Source organism: Wyeomyia smithii, chromosome 2 (genome assembly GCF_029784165.1).
Source record: "Wyeomyia smithii strain HCP4-BCI-WySm-NY-G18 chromosome 2, ASM2978416v1, whole genome shotgun sequence".
NCBI classification, from domain to species: Eukaryota; Metazoa; Arthropoda; class Insecta; order Diptera; family Culicidae; genus Wyeomyia; species Wyeomyia smithii.
In genome coordinates, this window is record NC_073695.1 from 164979521 (window position 1) to 164995261 (window position 15741).

General features: G+C 35.7%; 1 protein-coding gene across 1 annotated transcript in view; it reads right to left on the reverse strand.

Moving 5' to 3' along the window:
- The window catches only part of LOC129721511 (PP2C-like domain-containing protein CG9801), a 54795-nt gene extending 39650 nt beyond the window's left edge, over positions 1-15145 (reverse strand). Inside the window, exons 1-3 of the mRNA XM_055674167.1 lie at positions 14988-15145; positions 14451-14554; positions 238-971 (exon numbers count right to left, since the gene is read on the reverse strand). Coding sequence (XP_055530142.1) covers positions 238-971; positions 14451-14554; positions 14988-15008 — 859 coding nt within the window. The 5' untranslated portion in view covers positions 15009-15145. The remainder of the gene's footprint in view (positions 1-237; positions 972-14450; positions 14555-14987) is intronic.
- Between the last annotated feature and the right edge of the window lie 596 nt (positions 15146-15741).

Below are 15741 nucleotides of genomic sequence, written 5' to 3' on the forward strand. Positions count from 1 at the left end.
TAATATTGCGTGCTGCATGATGCGGATGCGGATACGTTTTCATGCGAATGTTTTGCATTTACATCCCTAATTAATAACATCCCTAATTCGTATACGAGCACTAGGTGCATACTTTTATTCTTGATTCATTTTATCAGGGTTTATTCATTATATTATTATATATTACATTATGTATTTAACTTCAGTAGGAAAATAAGCAAAATTTCACACATCTATACGTTTTGATGTTATACTTACTAAGATGTATTCCAAAAATAGCAGAATTTAGATAATCTATTGATCCCTGAATCGCACATCGTGCTGCGAGACGGGCTCCTTCCCCCCAGTTTACACCATCTGCCATAGCCATAATGCAACAATTATCTCGTGCAATAATTCCAAAACAGTCTGCCACCGGATTTCCAATCATATCGCCACTAATAACATTTTTTTCATATAATGATATCGAAATACCATAAGCGTGATCATTTGGTTGATTCCAGTTTCTTACATTCGCTATCGGATCTGGCAGGGCGTCATCTGGTGTACCTCGTATGATTGTGTTATCATTGAAATTATCTATTGTTTGATTATTTAGTACAAGCTCTTTTTTCTTATGGGTAATGCAATTTTCACTCTTACTTTCTTGTTCGATATTCTGTAATTTCAATGCTTCTTTGCGATTACTTGACCGTTTGTTGGCATTTGGGTCTATCTTAAATGTAGTTCTAACAGCAATGCTGTTTTTTTTGCTCATGGTCGTTTCACTTTGGATGTCATGTTCGTGGAGGTTGTCAATGAAATCGATTTCTGGTCCAGCGCTCAGGTGTACCCGCATTCTTCGAACTCCTGTTAATCCCTCATTAGGTCCAGTGTAAGATGCCGTGACAGTATCGGGACCAGTTTTATATTTTCCTATGTTGTGCTCAGGCACATCAAGTGGATCTTTTCCACACAATATTTTTGGTATTGAATCTGGGGGTTTCCATGTTCTAAAATAACAACAAAATTTGTAAGTGATTTTTACGGTTTTATTCGAATTATAAAGAAAGTTTATACAACTGTAAGTGTGTTGATCGTTCAAACCTTACTATTTTAAAAAAACGCTTTGACGAGAATACAGAACTGTTGGAGTTGTAAAGGAAATCGCTTGGTATTAGACGAGACACGGCTACTTTGCGACCATTTTTGTTGCACAACTCGTACCCTGTTAGTGTCCACAGAATTACTCACGCACACATGAATATTGGAGGTGTTTTCACAGTCTTTTATTTTTCTAGTTTTGGTTGAAATGGTCTTAATGGGAATGTTATTCGAACGAATTATCAGAGTGACCTCAAATAAAATTTAATGGAAGTTTAATAAGTTGTCATTAGGTAAAATATTATTGATTGTCTCTACTCGATTTGAGCTTTGAATTTTTTGCGACGATTCGTGACACTGGATGGGGCATATATACAGCACTACGCCAGTCGGCAAAGTGGTATTTTCCTGATGAGCGTCTGACACACCCAAAACGCAACAATCAGCGAAAATAACTAATTTCGACCCCTTTTCCTTTTGTATCCAGCTTTCCACGAGCGGTTATGAAAGATGGATTTGACACACAGTGGAGGTTGTCGATCTCTCAGCTGGTCTCGAGGTACGATGCTGGTCTAACAAGTTAGTCGTAGTATGTTCGAGGAAAATTCGTTAGTGTCAATCTAAGGGGAGACATCTGGCTTTGCCTCGATGATCCCTGTTGTATTTTTCGTAAGTGATGCCATTCACTCGGGAAATACTTGAATGTTTCTAATGCTTTTTATCAGCATTATGCACAATTCCTCCTGCAGGCGACAGTTTTACCGTGTGAGGGTTACCGGAGAATCTGCATCTTTAATATCCGTAAAATCAAACGTGTCATCCATCCATGATCATGATTCATTCATTGACCCATCTGAATTGTACTCTCCGCGCAAGCAATATGTCTCAACAGGCATGTTCCAAACTTAATCCAGAACGGATTCAAAAGTAGAAATAAGCTCACACTACACTATTTATTACTTCCGACATTGAGCAGTGGTATGCTGTTCTAATGCTTCACGCAAAACCGTATTACTCCTTGCGCATTTTTAGATCTTTTGGTAATTGATATAAGTGATGATCCTCTTACTACGCCCGTATTTGTACGCTTTGTACTTTATTTTGGATGTTCACTTAAAAATATTTTAGATTATAACATATGACATCATAAAAAAAAAATCAAAACAACGAAACATGTTGTTCAGCAACACTGCCAGCAAGCCTGATGATAAATTTTAACGCACTCGGGGTTTTCAATTCCAACCAATCAGCGAGTGGTTCCCTAAGTGGATGCAAATCTATACCCAGTTGTCTCCCCTTAGGTGTCAATAGGATCGTAGCGTATAGCCCCGCAATTGTCTTATACACTATAACACTTGGCTACGAAGTATGTGCCAAATAAACAGAACAGCACCAGCCTCTAGTTTTAGTTCAATCGAAATATCCATTGAACTAGTAGTTTGATAACCTCCTCTATATGTCAAATCTATCCACCTTTACCGCTCGTGGAAAGCTGGATAGATCTTCAAAATTTTCCGTATGCGTTGCAACGCTTTGGATCCAGTGCAAAAAAACCAGCTCATGACGATCAAGGAAGACCCACGTGAATAACAAAGCAACTGCCAAGTGTTTCTGGTAGCAAGCTTATCAGTGGCGTCTCGTGGATTTGGATATTGACTGTGCACTCAAGGTTGTCCCATACAAACATCTACCCTCTCCCATCCCCCTTCCCCAGTGGCCATCTATTGTCTGATAGCACCCGCGAATGTATGAACAAGCTCAGAAGTTCTAGTATGTAACAATTCAGTGAACGATTCGAGGCGAATGCTATTTTGTCTTCGTCCCGATTTGATTCGCCATGATGAATCTATCAATGCCACGGTGAACTGATACAAATATTTACTGTTGCATCGATTTGATTTTGAACTGTATCCAATCGGCAAATAATGATCGTTTCAGTTCATCCGAACACATGTACGCCTCCGATGAAGTATGTGTTCGTGTTACATTGACATCAGTCCACAGCGAACGGTTCACGAAGCGAATGAAGATTCAATGCAGGAATCAGGACGCTTGACAAGAATTTCCGTAAAAGGAAAAAGGCTTCGTGTCATATGCAGTCGATTGCAGAAAAGTTTAGATATTTTTTCTTCCTACTTGCAAAAGTGGAAAATTTCTCCCAATGCTTCTAAAATTCAAATGATAATTTTTCCCCATAAGACTAGCGTTCCCCAATCCAAACAATAAACACTTTATCAAGATGAATGGGGTTATTTCAAGTTGGTCTGACAAGGTTAAGTACTTGGGACTAATTTACGATAAAAGAACTTATTTTCAAAGAGCACATTGAAAGTATATAAGCAATACATATTTATATCCTATCATTAATAGAAATTCCATACTTTGTTTAAAGAATAAACTTTTGATTTACAAACAAATTTTTAGACCACAATGCTTTATGCTGTACCGATCTGGTCAAGTTGTTGTTTAACAAGGAAGAAAACGCTCAAAGGATTCAGAGCAAAATTCTGGAAATGGTTTTGAAGCGTCCTCCGTGGTTTGGTACACTCAAATTACATAGACTTACTGGTGTTGAAACATTAGAAGCTATGTCGATTAAAATTATTAACAATTTTCGACAAAAATCGTTGCAATCCTCAATTGCTACGAAAAGCTCTCTTTATAGCCAATAAGTTAACAATTAAGTTAGTTGTAAGTTTACTTCCCTTTCTTGACAAGTAGGTTTAAATCCCTACGAATGATGAGTCCTAATTGCGAAAGCGAACAAATCCTAACAATTAAAATTACATTTTTCTAATAGTGTTGAGAAGTCACCATTTGTGATTGGACACACATACTCATTATTTACTAATATTTATCATAAATACTTGAACTACTAACAAGCCCCCTTTAAAAATGAAAAATCAAGAGATTCTGAATGATGCGATGGTTGTTTTCAAAACCGTGTACGAAAATTAAATCTTAGTTATATCACTAGTGTGTGGCGTAAACTAATCAAGGCGCATCAGGTATGTTATCAAACTGAGATGAATATAGCATGAGCAGGAAAAAATCATGACGTTACAACGCCAACCTAACCCGATTGCAACTTAAGTTGTATTCAACCTAACTTAGCTCATTTAGTGTCAATATAAATGTATTTGGGAGTATGAAGAATAAACGAAATAATACAGTAAGGTATTTTGACGTGGGACTACGTCTTTTTTTACTATACTGGGATGCATTCTGTAAAATTGGAAATGAAACTGGCAAATGTTGCGTCAGATTTCAAACGGTAATAACAGCATAACCAGAAAAAATGTGTAACAATTTTATTACACTGCTCAACGGTGAAAATTGATGAAAAGTTACAGGGAAACTTACGCGAACAATGAACCAATTACATACGAGCATTCCTAGGACAGACGACGTGAATGGACACCATCCGTTTCCCGTGTTATTCTCTGTATCAATATCGATATAATATAGACTTACTGGTGTTGAACCATTAGAAGCTATGCTGCCGTTCAACGCATAGTTGTCCCATGTTACTTTTGGTCGATTTTCGTTTTTTATCACCAATGAGTCTATTTTCACGCATATTTTTGGAAAAATTTTTAAAAATAACATTGTTTGTTCCGAAAATCTTGAAAAACTATACCAAGTCTGTTTGTCCCATCGATGATTTTCTACACATATTTGTCCCACTAGATTTTTTCTATTCTAATTCATCCCACTAACCACTAATTCCCACATTTATAACTTGGGAAGGGCTACAGAGCACTAAAGACTTCTCCTAACAACGTTTGGTACATTACAGGTTTCAGAAATTCGGTACCGAAAATCACTTTGCTTGATTATTTAAATTAGGGTTTGCAATATTCCCGAGAATAGATTTCCCGGGAAACGGGAATGAAAAATCTCATTTCCCGGGAATTCCCGGGATCCGGGAAAGGAAAAAATCCTTAGCAAAAATGAGATTTCAAATAAAGTTAATTAATAAAAAGTTTCAAACAACCGTTTACAATTTAATTATCAATTGAAGAACCAAATTTATTCAAGTTCACTCCAGAAATTCATGAACAATCGTCTATCAATCGCCTTAAGTTCCGCTGACAATTTTTCGTTAGGCCCAAATAACATAGTTCCCTTCTGTAAAACTTTTGCTTAAGATCGCTGAATCACCGCTGGTGTCTGATTTCTAAAATACTTTTAACCGATTTTAGCTCTTGCTACATTTCATTAGAAACTGAAGAGTCCAATACGTTTAGTTTGTTGAAAATAAAGTTGAGTGTTTGGTAGCCAGATTTAAGAGCATTTGAATGCCTTCGTGATTAATGTGAAATCGCGGCCACGACCCAAGTTACACTGACTTAGTTTTATTAATTTATTCATTTCTGGTCGCAACGATTTACAGGTTTCAAAATTTTTGTCAATAAACAAAGAAAAAATCAAGCAACTATCCGCTTAGTAGTAAACTCACTAGCAAAAAAAGATATGAGACGAAGAAAATATTTCTTAATTTATCGTTTACTGAATAAGACAGCATATATTTTTGACGAATAAATTAAGTAAATAATTTGATATTACACGGCAAGCAAATATTGATCGTCGTTTCAAGCAAATATTTGCTTCGTATAATGCACACTATGAAGCTGCTCTACACTGCTACGACGTAAAGCAGGTATTAGACGAAGCAAATATTTGCTATTTTTCAATACAGATTTAATTTTGTGCAAATAAAAATCGTACCAAAAATAGCAAATATTTGCTTCGTCTAATACCTGCTTAAGTTTCGTGTTTTGATACCATATTTAGTTTTATTGCAATATTGTATGGAAAATTTTCCGAGGAGCTCGGGAAACCCGGGATCCCGGGAATCAATATTCCTATTCCCGGGATCCGGGAATCCCGGGAAAAGGCAATTCCCGGGAAATCGTTCCCGGGATTGCAAACCCTAATTTAAATGCGGTACGTTCATATCTTTGTTAGGGATAACTAAGCCATGTTTGCTGGTTTGTAATCAGAATACTCTTCCTTTTCGAGCATAAAAAAAGATAAATGTATGAGATTCATACTAATTGGAAGTTGTAAGAACTGTCTTTTGTGTGTAGCCAAAATGGTGAAAGCCCAACAACGTTCAAATATGATAGGAATGGGCAATCTAAAAAACAATTCCCCTTTGTAATGGTAAGTCATCTGATCAAAGGCGACGCGTGACCAAGTGGGCTACCTGTTCAATTAACATTTGCAACACTGAAACAACAGTATCGTGATAACAGTTTAGAAAACTTTTATCTCTCTACATTTATCTATATGGCAAACAAATTCTACGGTATATTATGACCGCGAGTTTTCCGATAATTTTCTCGTAGAATAATGATATCTGCATCATTTCATAGAGGAAATCTTTATCCACATTTATCACACCATGATTCTCAATGATCGGTTTTAGTCGTAAATAACTTTGGATCCGTCGAAGAACTAGAAAAGTTCGATCGACGGATGGCGTTGTGATATGCAATGTCAGTATCATTCAGGTTTTGTCCAACGATAATTAAAATTATGTTTATGATCTATTTGCCATGAGTAAAAAACCTATCTTTGTTCAGTGCTAAAGCGTTTCCTTTGACGATGTTAAAATTTTAAACTAAAAAGAAAGCAGCGCGTAAGAAGACAAACGTATACTATGCGGACTATGCGAGGTTCAAGTTTTCGAATGAACAAAATGGGTGTAGAGGTTTGAATGAAACTATACATTGACGGAAGAACTCCACCACATTGACAGAAATAATGAATGAATTTGCTCGTTTTTCATTTGCACTCAAAAGCTCTGAAAATGGATCTGCGAACTCTCGCGGCCACGTGGTCTCTCTCAAATTTTAATGACGTCGAGAGAAGAAACAGAAAGGCATAACGAAACAGATTATAGACACTAAAGAGAGGTGGTGTGTAATGAATGTTTTCTCTCGCTGACATCGGTTTTGTTCAGCAGAAAGTTTGAATCAAAAATGTCATTTTTACGCGAGGCGTCGCATTAGTAGTGGTGAGCATAAATGACTGCGTCTACCCTGCCGCATTTGAAGGTGCAGAGAAGTGTTGAACGACGGTTAGTTCAGGTGAAAGGTCTGAACAAACGGTAGTCATTATTGCGTGTGGGTTGCGTTGCGTGTGAGTTGTATGGCGTAGTCTGAAATGTAGCCCATCAGGTTACATTCTTCACGGTGCATACATTTCCACTATGTGGAAAAAAATAAGGATGTTCGGGATAACATTGAAATTACAAATAAATTACTCCGATGATTTTTCATCCACTCTACAAATGTGAAAAAATCACTTTTTTCTGAGATTGTCTACCTGTCCTATGAAAAGGTTGAACAGGTGGACGAGACGCCTCTGCATCTGATACTTATTCAATTAACTAAACTTTCATCTCGACTATCATCACTTGCGTATAAAGACAACAAGATTAGCGTGATCATTTTCGTGAAAGGTTAAACAGCCTTGTATCCCCAGTACGAACTTTTTATTGGGAAACATCGAATGCACGTGGTAGGACTGATATGCGTAGAAATTACATATTGGAAGACAAATTTCTCGGCATAACTGTCCCAGTGGGTATTTTTATGGAAAAGAGTGTTAAATCGAAAAACCTTCAACTAGATTTATTGAAAACAGTCTATTGCAAGGTAAAACTGGTTAGAAGCCCATAGTTGCATTTGTCACATTGACGCAATGCGTAAAAGTATTGTAAAACTTTAACATCGTTTTTCTCGTTTGCATGATTTGGAACATGGGACAAATATGCGTAGAACGGCACACGCAAAAGTTCAAGTCTTGTACAAGCATTGTGTCTTCCCGATTCGCACAAATTTTGCACTAAAATCGCACAATAAATGTGTGAAAAGGATAACGCAATAGTTGTACTGCGAATACATTGACACAGATTGAAATCAGAACATGTATCATATATCGACACTATATTTCTCACGTCAAGTGTATTAGTGACTGCTACTCATGGAGCAGTGCAAGCAGCGAACAACAACTTGTGAACTCACTAGATTTATATAGCTATAATGCTCGATCCATTTATCTCGATGGATTTGGTCATTTGAAAGTACCATTGAATGATTTGCAAAAAATAACGAAACAAAATTCTTTTCACAACATTTTGTAATCAACGGTAGCTTTACCGAAAACCCTCTATTCCACAAAGCCACAAAAGCGTTGCTGATTTTTCATGGCAACACTTGTAAATTGTGAATGATTATTATTTCTCATCCTGTGCAGCTTTTTTCTCAAGCGACGAGAGAAATTTCTCTCTCGCTCGTAGAATTCCCATGTACGTACGGGTGCGACAAGACTAGACACGTCATATACAATTTGCTGGTTGCTCTTTCGCTTTTCTTTCGGTTCGTATTGCGACGCGCAAGGTCTCGTGTCTCGTCGCTTTACGAAATGAGCAAGATACCCGTGCTGTACATACTTGATACTAGTGTTGTTAGTGTCATTCATACTGGGGGTGCGTGCTTGCTGCGGGGAATGCATGAAGAAGAAAGAGTATCTCGAAAGCGTGTGTGCAAAAGACTTGAGAAGCGTAGCATATGTCTCGTTCTCAAGCAGAAAGGAGGAGAAAGGTTTTGCTTCTCGCTCGCTTTGCAATGCTGCTTGATATCAGTTGAAACTGTTTAAGTGTAGTAGTTAGGAGCTGCAAAATACATTGAAAAAACGCTAGAGCAGTAATTGCGTTATGTCCAACACGCAATCATTGTACTGGTTCCAAATTACATCAACTTTTGCGCTGAAAACGCACAATTTTGTACTGGTTTCGCACCATTCAACTTTTGCGTGCAGTATGTCAAATAAAATTATTAACAATTTTCGACAAAAATCGTTGCAATCCTCAATTGCTACGATAAGCTCTTTTTATAGCCAATAAGTTAGCAATTAAGTTAGTTATAAGTTTACTTCCCCTATTCTGACAAGTAGGTTTAAATCCCTACGAACGATAAGTCCTAATTGCGAAAGCAAACAAATCCTAACAATTAAAATTACAAATTTTTTAACAATGTTGAGAAGTCACCATTTGTGATTGGACACACATACTCATTACTTACTTATATTTATCATAAATACTTAAGCTACTAACAAATCCCCCCATAAAAAAAATATCGATATAAAAACTGACAGAGTCTCCCCGTTCCAATAGGTCAGTTTATTTTTGCTTCCATGAGCTTAGACTAAAATGATGCCTCGAAGGTAAAAGTTTTCCGAAAAGTTTGAAACAATCCCCATTCTTGAACAATTTCTAATCCTGCTTTCAGAACCTAATAAAAACTGATGTCTTGAAAGAAAACATGCCGGTAAAAGCAGTACCAGTACCAGTGGAGTAAAGAACCGTCTATGATTGCAGCGGTACTCTTCTATTCGTACATTTCAGCGGTACACTTCTATTCATACTGCAGCGGTACTATTCGTATTGCAGTGATACACTTTTGTTCGTACATTTCTATTCGTGTGCGGTCGAGGAAAAACTGCAATGCTGCTGCTGATGGTGATTGAAAGTTTAAGCCATAAACTATTCAACAAGAATTGTAAATTTTTGCAACGGATATTTATGCAATTTTATCTTCGATATTCACTAAATAATCATGACCGGATAGTATAGAAAGAGTAAATTCCACATATACACATTTATAGAAGAGTAAGAGCCTGCGAATGCTTGTGAATTTTTGGTTTATTTACAAAGATTCATCAGAATCTCTTTTTACATTTCAAAATTGTTAGATGATATATTATTATTCAAAGCTTTACCATAATAAACGTATGTATTTGGGCAGTCTTCGTAATACAGCGAATGTAGTTGTAGGTAAATGAAAAAAATTGTCAAGCAAAACAAAATGGAATTGCTGATTGTTACGGTTTTTTGCTGGAACTTGTTAATAATTTTGTTAGACATATCTTCTTATGTTTGCCAATTAATGAACCTTTGTAAGGGCTTCTATATTATTTTGAAAGTAAGAACCATATTATAGATTTGATTTATTCAGAGTTAAATAAGACAAAACCATTTATTATAATAACGTAAGCTTTATTGGATGTGGTTTTCGAGAATATAGAGTTAATTCTGACTTCGACGCATTACGAGAAATTCTTGGTGCTTTTTCAACAAGAATGATATGCTTGTGCCTTGTCAAATACATGTTTTTTGCACAAAAAATACTACAAGCTAATACTAATATTGCCAAATATATACGATATTCTTTCGAGTGTTGTTGAATATATTTCAAAAAATTGATTTCCAATGGAGGCTGAAAATAAAAATACGTACAGTCGCTGAGCAAACACCTTGATTCAGTCTGCAAGCTCTGTATATTTTGTAACAAAAAATCCCCTGATTACAGTGTTTAGTCCCACGTCACCATTTCATACAACCCTAGGGCTGCATACCTTGTGGCATTTTTACACGATGGATGTGCAAAAAACCGCGTTATTTTGAAAACTGTAGTAAAAAAATCGTGAAAAAAGTGTAAAAATGTAACTATGCAAAAAACGCGCTGCTATAGTCTCACGGTGCTCCAACAGACCGTTATAATTTAAAAAAATGCACCAAAGAATCTGAGTACGCCATTCGATTCGTTATGACGCACAGTGCGTTGAGCCATAGACAAAAATCGTTTTTCTTTCTTTTTTATTTGGATGCACCAAGTACCCAGAAGTGTTCACAGATATCTCCTAGGTTGTGAACAAGTATTGGTGAGCTTTGGGAAGCATCACAAATACTAATACAAGCATAGCAAGCGTCAGCGTCCAATGCAATCATTAGTTTCACATTTTGTGCTAAATTGTTGCGCGTTTTCTAAACGTTGGTAAAACTTAATTACTTCGTGTATTCCAATAAAATGAAATGGAAAATAACAATCAAGGTTAGTGCGATATATTTCATTGGTAGAGAGACTTGGTTTCGATTGCGTGTATGATTAGTCGGTATGATGAGTTGGTGAAGGTATTAATCCTTGAAAAAACGCAAACTCAAACTTTCGTTAGCGTTTTAAAAAAAAGTTCCACAGAGTTCCTCTCTGAAACATATATCAAAAGTTTGTTTGAAGTGTCCTCTACAAAATATAAAAAAATTAGCTGCAACTTCCTGCAACTCTGCGAGATTTTTTGTTTTTCGTATGTCAATGCCGATCGCTCGTGAACCGGCAGATTTTTGAGAAGTGGTTTAACTGCAATGTAAGCAAAAGAACATCATGTGTATTCCGATATTTGACATCGTCTCTACCAGAAAACACAGTTGAGCATATTAAAAATAAATGCACAAGTTTGCTGCTGTATATTATTCGAAATTGAACTTGAAATGGGAGAAATGTAATAGAATAAAAAAGTATTTCATGGAAAAGCATGAAATTTGGTTGGAGTCACCACTTGCTCTTCCTCGATTCGGTGAGAATAATAATTATGAATAAAACCACATTTCTTCTCGTGGGCATCCTCAAAAACTTTTTTGAAAGCTGCTCACCAGAATTAAAGATCCCCGAGTTGCAGAGCTCGTTGAAAATAACTCCCCAGAAGAACTAGTATTTGCTGCTACCGTTTCGAACAGCTATTCCAATTCGTCTGAAGATGACCTAAAACTTGACTTGATAATATAATATGCATCATGAAGAATTTTAGAATTGTTTATACTATATTAAAAATATAAAAAATAACAAAAATGGTACATAAAAGAATATCTAAAATAATACCTAAAATAACTTTTTTTTGTTATAACTGCACTTAAGTCACTTTTGCAATTATGTAAAAGTAAGTAAAACATAGAAACCACAGTTTCCGTTACAATGTACAACTTTTACAAAGAGATTAACGGTTTTTGGTATTCGATGAGTGCGTTGGCGTTTGGGACAGCTTTGTGATTTAGTGAATCACCTAAGACCTATATGCATTCAGTAGCTCTGATGGTAACTAACAACTTTCCTTGTTACATCAACATGTTTTATCGACAAAATAGTGTAGTTTTGATTTTTGTCCCGTCTTACCCTACATTCAACGCACTGTGTGACGTCCAGAATCTCTGGTCAAAATTTCAAAATAATCGTACGGTACATTTTTGAGTAATGCCCTTTTGAAGGTCGTAAAGTACAAAAAAGTGATATTAAAACGACGAAATACTCAATGTAAAGCACGATTTTCAGCCATAATTTTATGAAACAACTTCCAAAATAGTTTCTACACATTCCAAGTATTATATTTCAAGACATTTACAATTGGTGGAAAGATTTATTTGAAAATCCCACAGTGCACAGTGGGATAAATTCGGAAAATCGTGATCGTTCTAGATTTGACTACGAAAAATTGATTTCATGTACTCAATGTTTTCAGCAAAATTGTTGCATAGGACAAGGCCTTACTTTTGGCGTTTTTGGTTTTTCGATCAATCCACCTAACAGTAAGATAAAAAAATATTTTTTCTGATTTTCAATATACCGGATTGCTTTTTTCAGTAAAGTTGTGGAAAATTTTAAAAGAAAAACAATTGCTGAATACTGCGATGTCCTATCTGTACGTTGAACACGACTAAATTGAGTTTTTTGTGGAACACCCCTCCTTAAAACCAGTTTTTTCTCTATAATTTTTCTGTGATTGTCAAAACAATAAATTTTACAAAGTCTTGAGGAAAACTTAGGTGAATGCATAAATTCTTAGAACATTTTGCATTGTTTTGACCTCTACAGACGAAATTATAGACAAAAAAATGATTTTAAGGAGGGGTGTTCCACAAAAAAACTCTATTTTGCCGTGTTCAACATACAGATAGGACGTCGCAGTATTCAGCAATTGTTTTCTTTTAAAATTTTCCACAACTTCGCTGAAGAAAGCAATCCGGTATATTGAAAATTAGAAAAAATATTTTTTTTATCTAACTGTTAGGTGGATTGATCGAAAAACCAAAAACGCCAAAAGTAAGGCCTTGTTCTATGAAACAATTTTGCTGGAGACATTGAGTACATAAAATCAATTTTTCATAGTCAAAGCTAGAACGATCACGGTTTTTCGAATTTAGACCACTGTGCACTGTGGGATTTTCAAATAAATCTTTGCACCAATTGTAAATGTCTTGAAATATAATACTTGGAATATAGAGAAACTATTTTGGAAGTTGTTTCATAAAATTATGGCTGAAAACGTGCTTTACATTGAGTATTTCGTCGTTTTAATATCACTTTTTGTACTGTACGACTTTCAAAAGGGTATTACTCAAAAATGTACCGTACGATGATTTTGAAATTTTGACCAGAGATTCTGGACATCATAACGAGTCGAATGGCGTACTCAGATTCTTTGGTGCATTTTTTTATAATAACGGTCTGTGGGAGCACCGTGGTCTGTTATCGTTACCGTTACTTACTGTAACTGTTAAACGCGAGAACGAAAGACCGTGCAAAAAAAAAAACATGTAAAACAAGTAAAAACTAGGTAAATTGAAAAAAAAAGAAAACAACGTACAAAAACCACGTTATTTGGAAAATCGTGTAAAAACACCGGGTAATAAAATACCATGTAAGGGATTTCCATGAAGTAAATGAAGTAAAAAATTGCCAGTTTTTCGTGGCGTTACAACGGTCAAATACCGCTGTTATCCATTAAACTTAAAATCAACATATTCGAAAATTTACACTAATACCACTCAGGCATCGAATAGAGCTTACTTTTCCATCAAATATTGGCGGAAAAAATGTTTGGCACTTCTGGGTATCCTCTAGAAAAAAAAGTTTCAGAAAGCACTAAATTTTTGTTAATTTTACTTAAACTGTGCAATAAGTTTTATGTAGTACCTTGAACACTAGACACACTTGACTGCTACGTTTCTCGAAGGATACTGGAATATGGATTTCAAAAATTGGTTTGCTTGTGTACCTTTGCGGAAAATTTATCAAATGATAGTGTCGTGAATCCTCCTCACACTGTTGGGATCAAAACAGGCAAGACTACAACATAGATATCTGACATTTAACACCTTATTTGGCTACTATCCGCTACCCGGGGCTGACAAAGCTGATACAACTTTGAGGCTCCATCTTGAAGGATTCCGTAAAGCTTTAAGAATCCAGGATTACAGGTGAACCACCACGCCCAGCGTGCAAGCTATTCGCCAAAAAGTTTCTACGGGATTGACATACATAGGTGTACATTTTGGATTCTGAATGACTCAAAGCAAGTATTTCTGGCATTTTGTTTTTGCTTTAACTTAAATATGTGAATTCTTTATATAATGTTGATCTAGAGAACAAGATTGATGTTTCGAAATGATATCGCACTGTTTAGTAGAATATTTGTCTGATAAAAAATTATTGTACCTAGTTTTAATTAAATTATTATGATGTGTAGGTAATTAAACAAATACTTACCCATCGAGGTACCGTGTTATAAAAGACCCATCAGAAACCTTTGTTGATTGAATTCGATCGTCACGCTCCGCTATGAAACTTAATTGCCTAAAATATGTTGTCACCTGCAAGTAAATACGCTGTATTATTGTACACACGATCCCTTAAATACTTAATTTCAATAGTAATTTTGTTATACATCGTCGATATACACCGTCTTTTGATGTACGGTGATTTGTGAAAAGTTCAATTAATATTAAATGGTATTCCTGGTTAGAACATTCGAACGATTGAAAAACATTGTTTGTTCGAAGAAATATTCTTCAACTAGAATATTAGCAATTAACTTCATGAATATTTTAACTGAAAGAAACAGTAAACTACAAGTCTGTTTTTAAAACTTAATTTACGCATGGTATTGGATCACAATTTTCTTTTATATTTGATAAATTTAGCGAATCATAAAGCTAAATTGTAAGATGTATGCAAATTTTATCACAAACTTCTTCAGAAATCGTTGTTATGTTCATGGTTTCACATCAATTGAATACTAAATACCTTCTGTCTTAATGTAGGCATTGTTTCGAGGAAATAAGATCAATTTTCGAGTGTTTTCAACATGTTAAACATATTACTCAAATCACCAAAAGCCAAGCAAAACTAATTTTCATGGACAATCAAAACATACATGCAAACGTACATGCTAATACACAATTAACTACATTACAGTACAAAATACTCCATTACGTTGTCAGTGCTGCCAAAAAGTTCGTAGCACACCAAAACAGGGCTGTCCAACATACCTGAGCTGGCCACATCCGGCCTTCTGCTCCATTTCTCGCGGCCCGCGTTGAGTTTTGAAACACGTGTCACATTTGGCCCACGTGTTGATGTTCCAGATTGGAATTTGTTGTGATACAAAACATTTTTGTATAATTTAAGCTTATTCTTATCTAGGGACGTTGCGATACCATTAAACATCGATACTTAGGATCGATTGCTGTATCGAGAGCAAGTACTGATATTCCGATAGTATCGAGCCTAACGTATCGATACCTAAATGTATCGTTGTGCGATACCATTTCATTCAAAATATAAGTCATGATTCTTTTTTATTAGTTATTCATCAAGAGAGAACGTTTAATTAAATTAAACTATTTCTATAGACCATTTTACGAGACATTTCTGAACTCAATTTATGAATAAAATTTTGACAGAAAGCTCGGAACCGCTGACATAACGCACGTAAAAGCAACATCAACAGCAAAATACGTGTAGGGATACCTTCCGTCCTGATTTAGCAGGACATGTC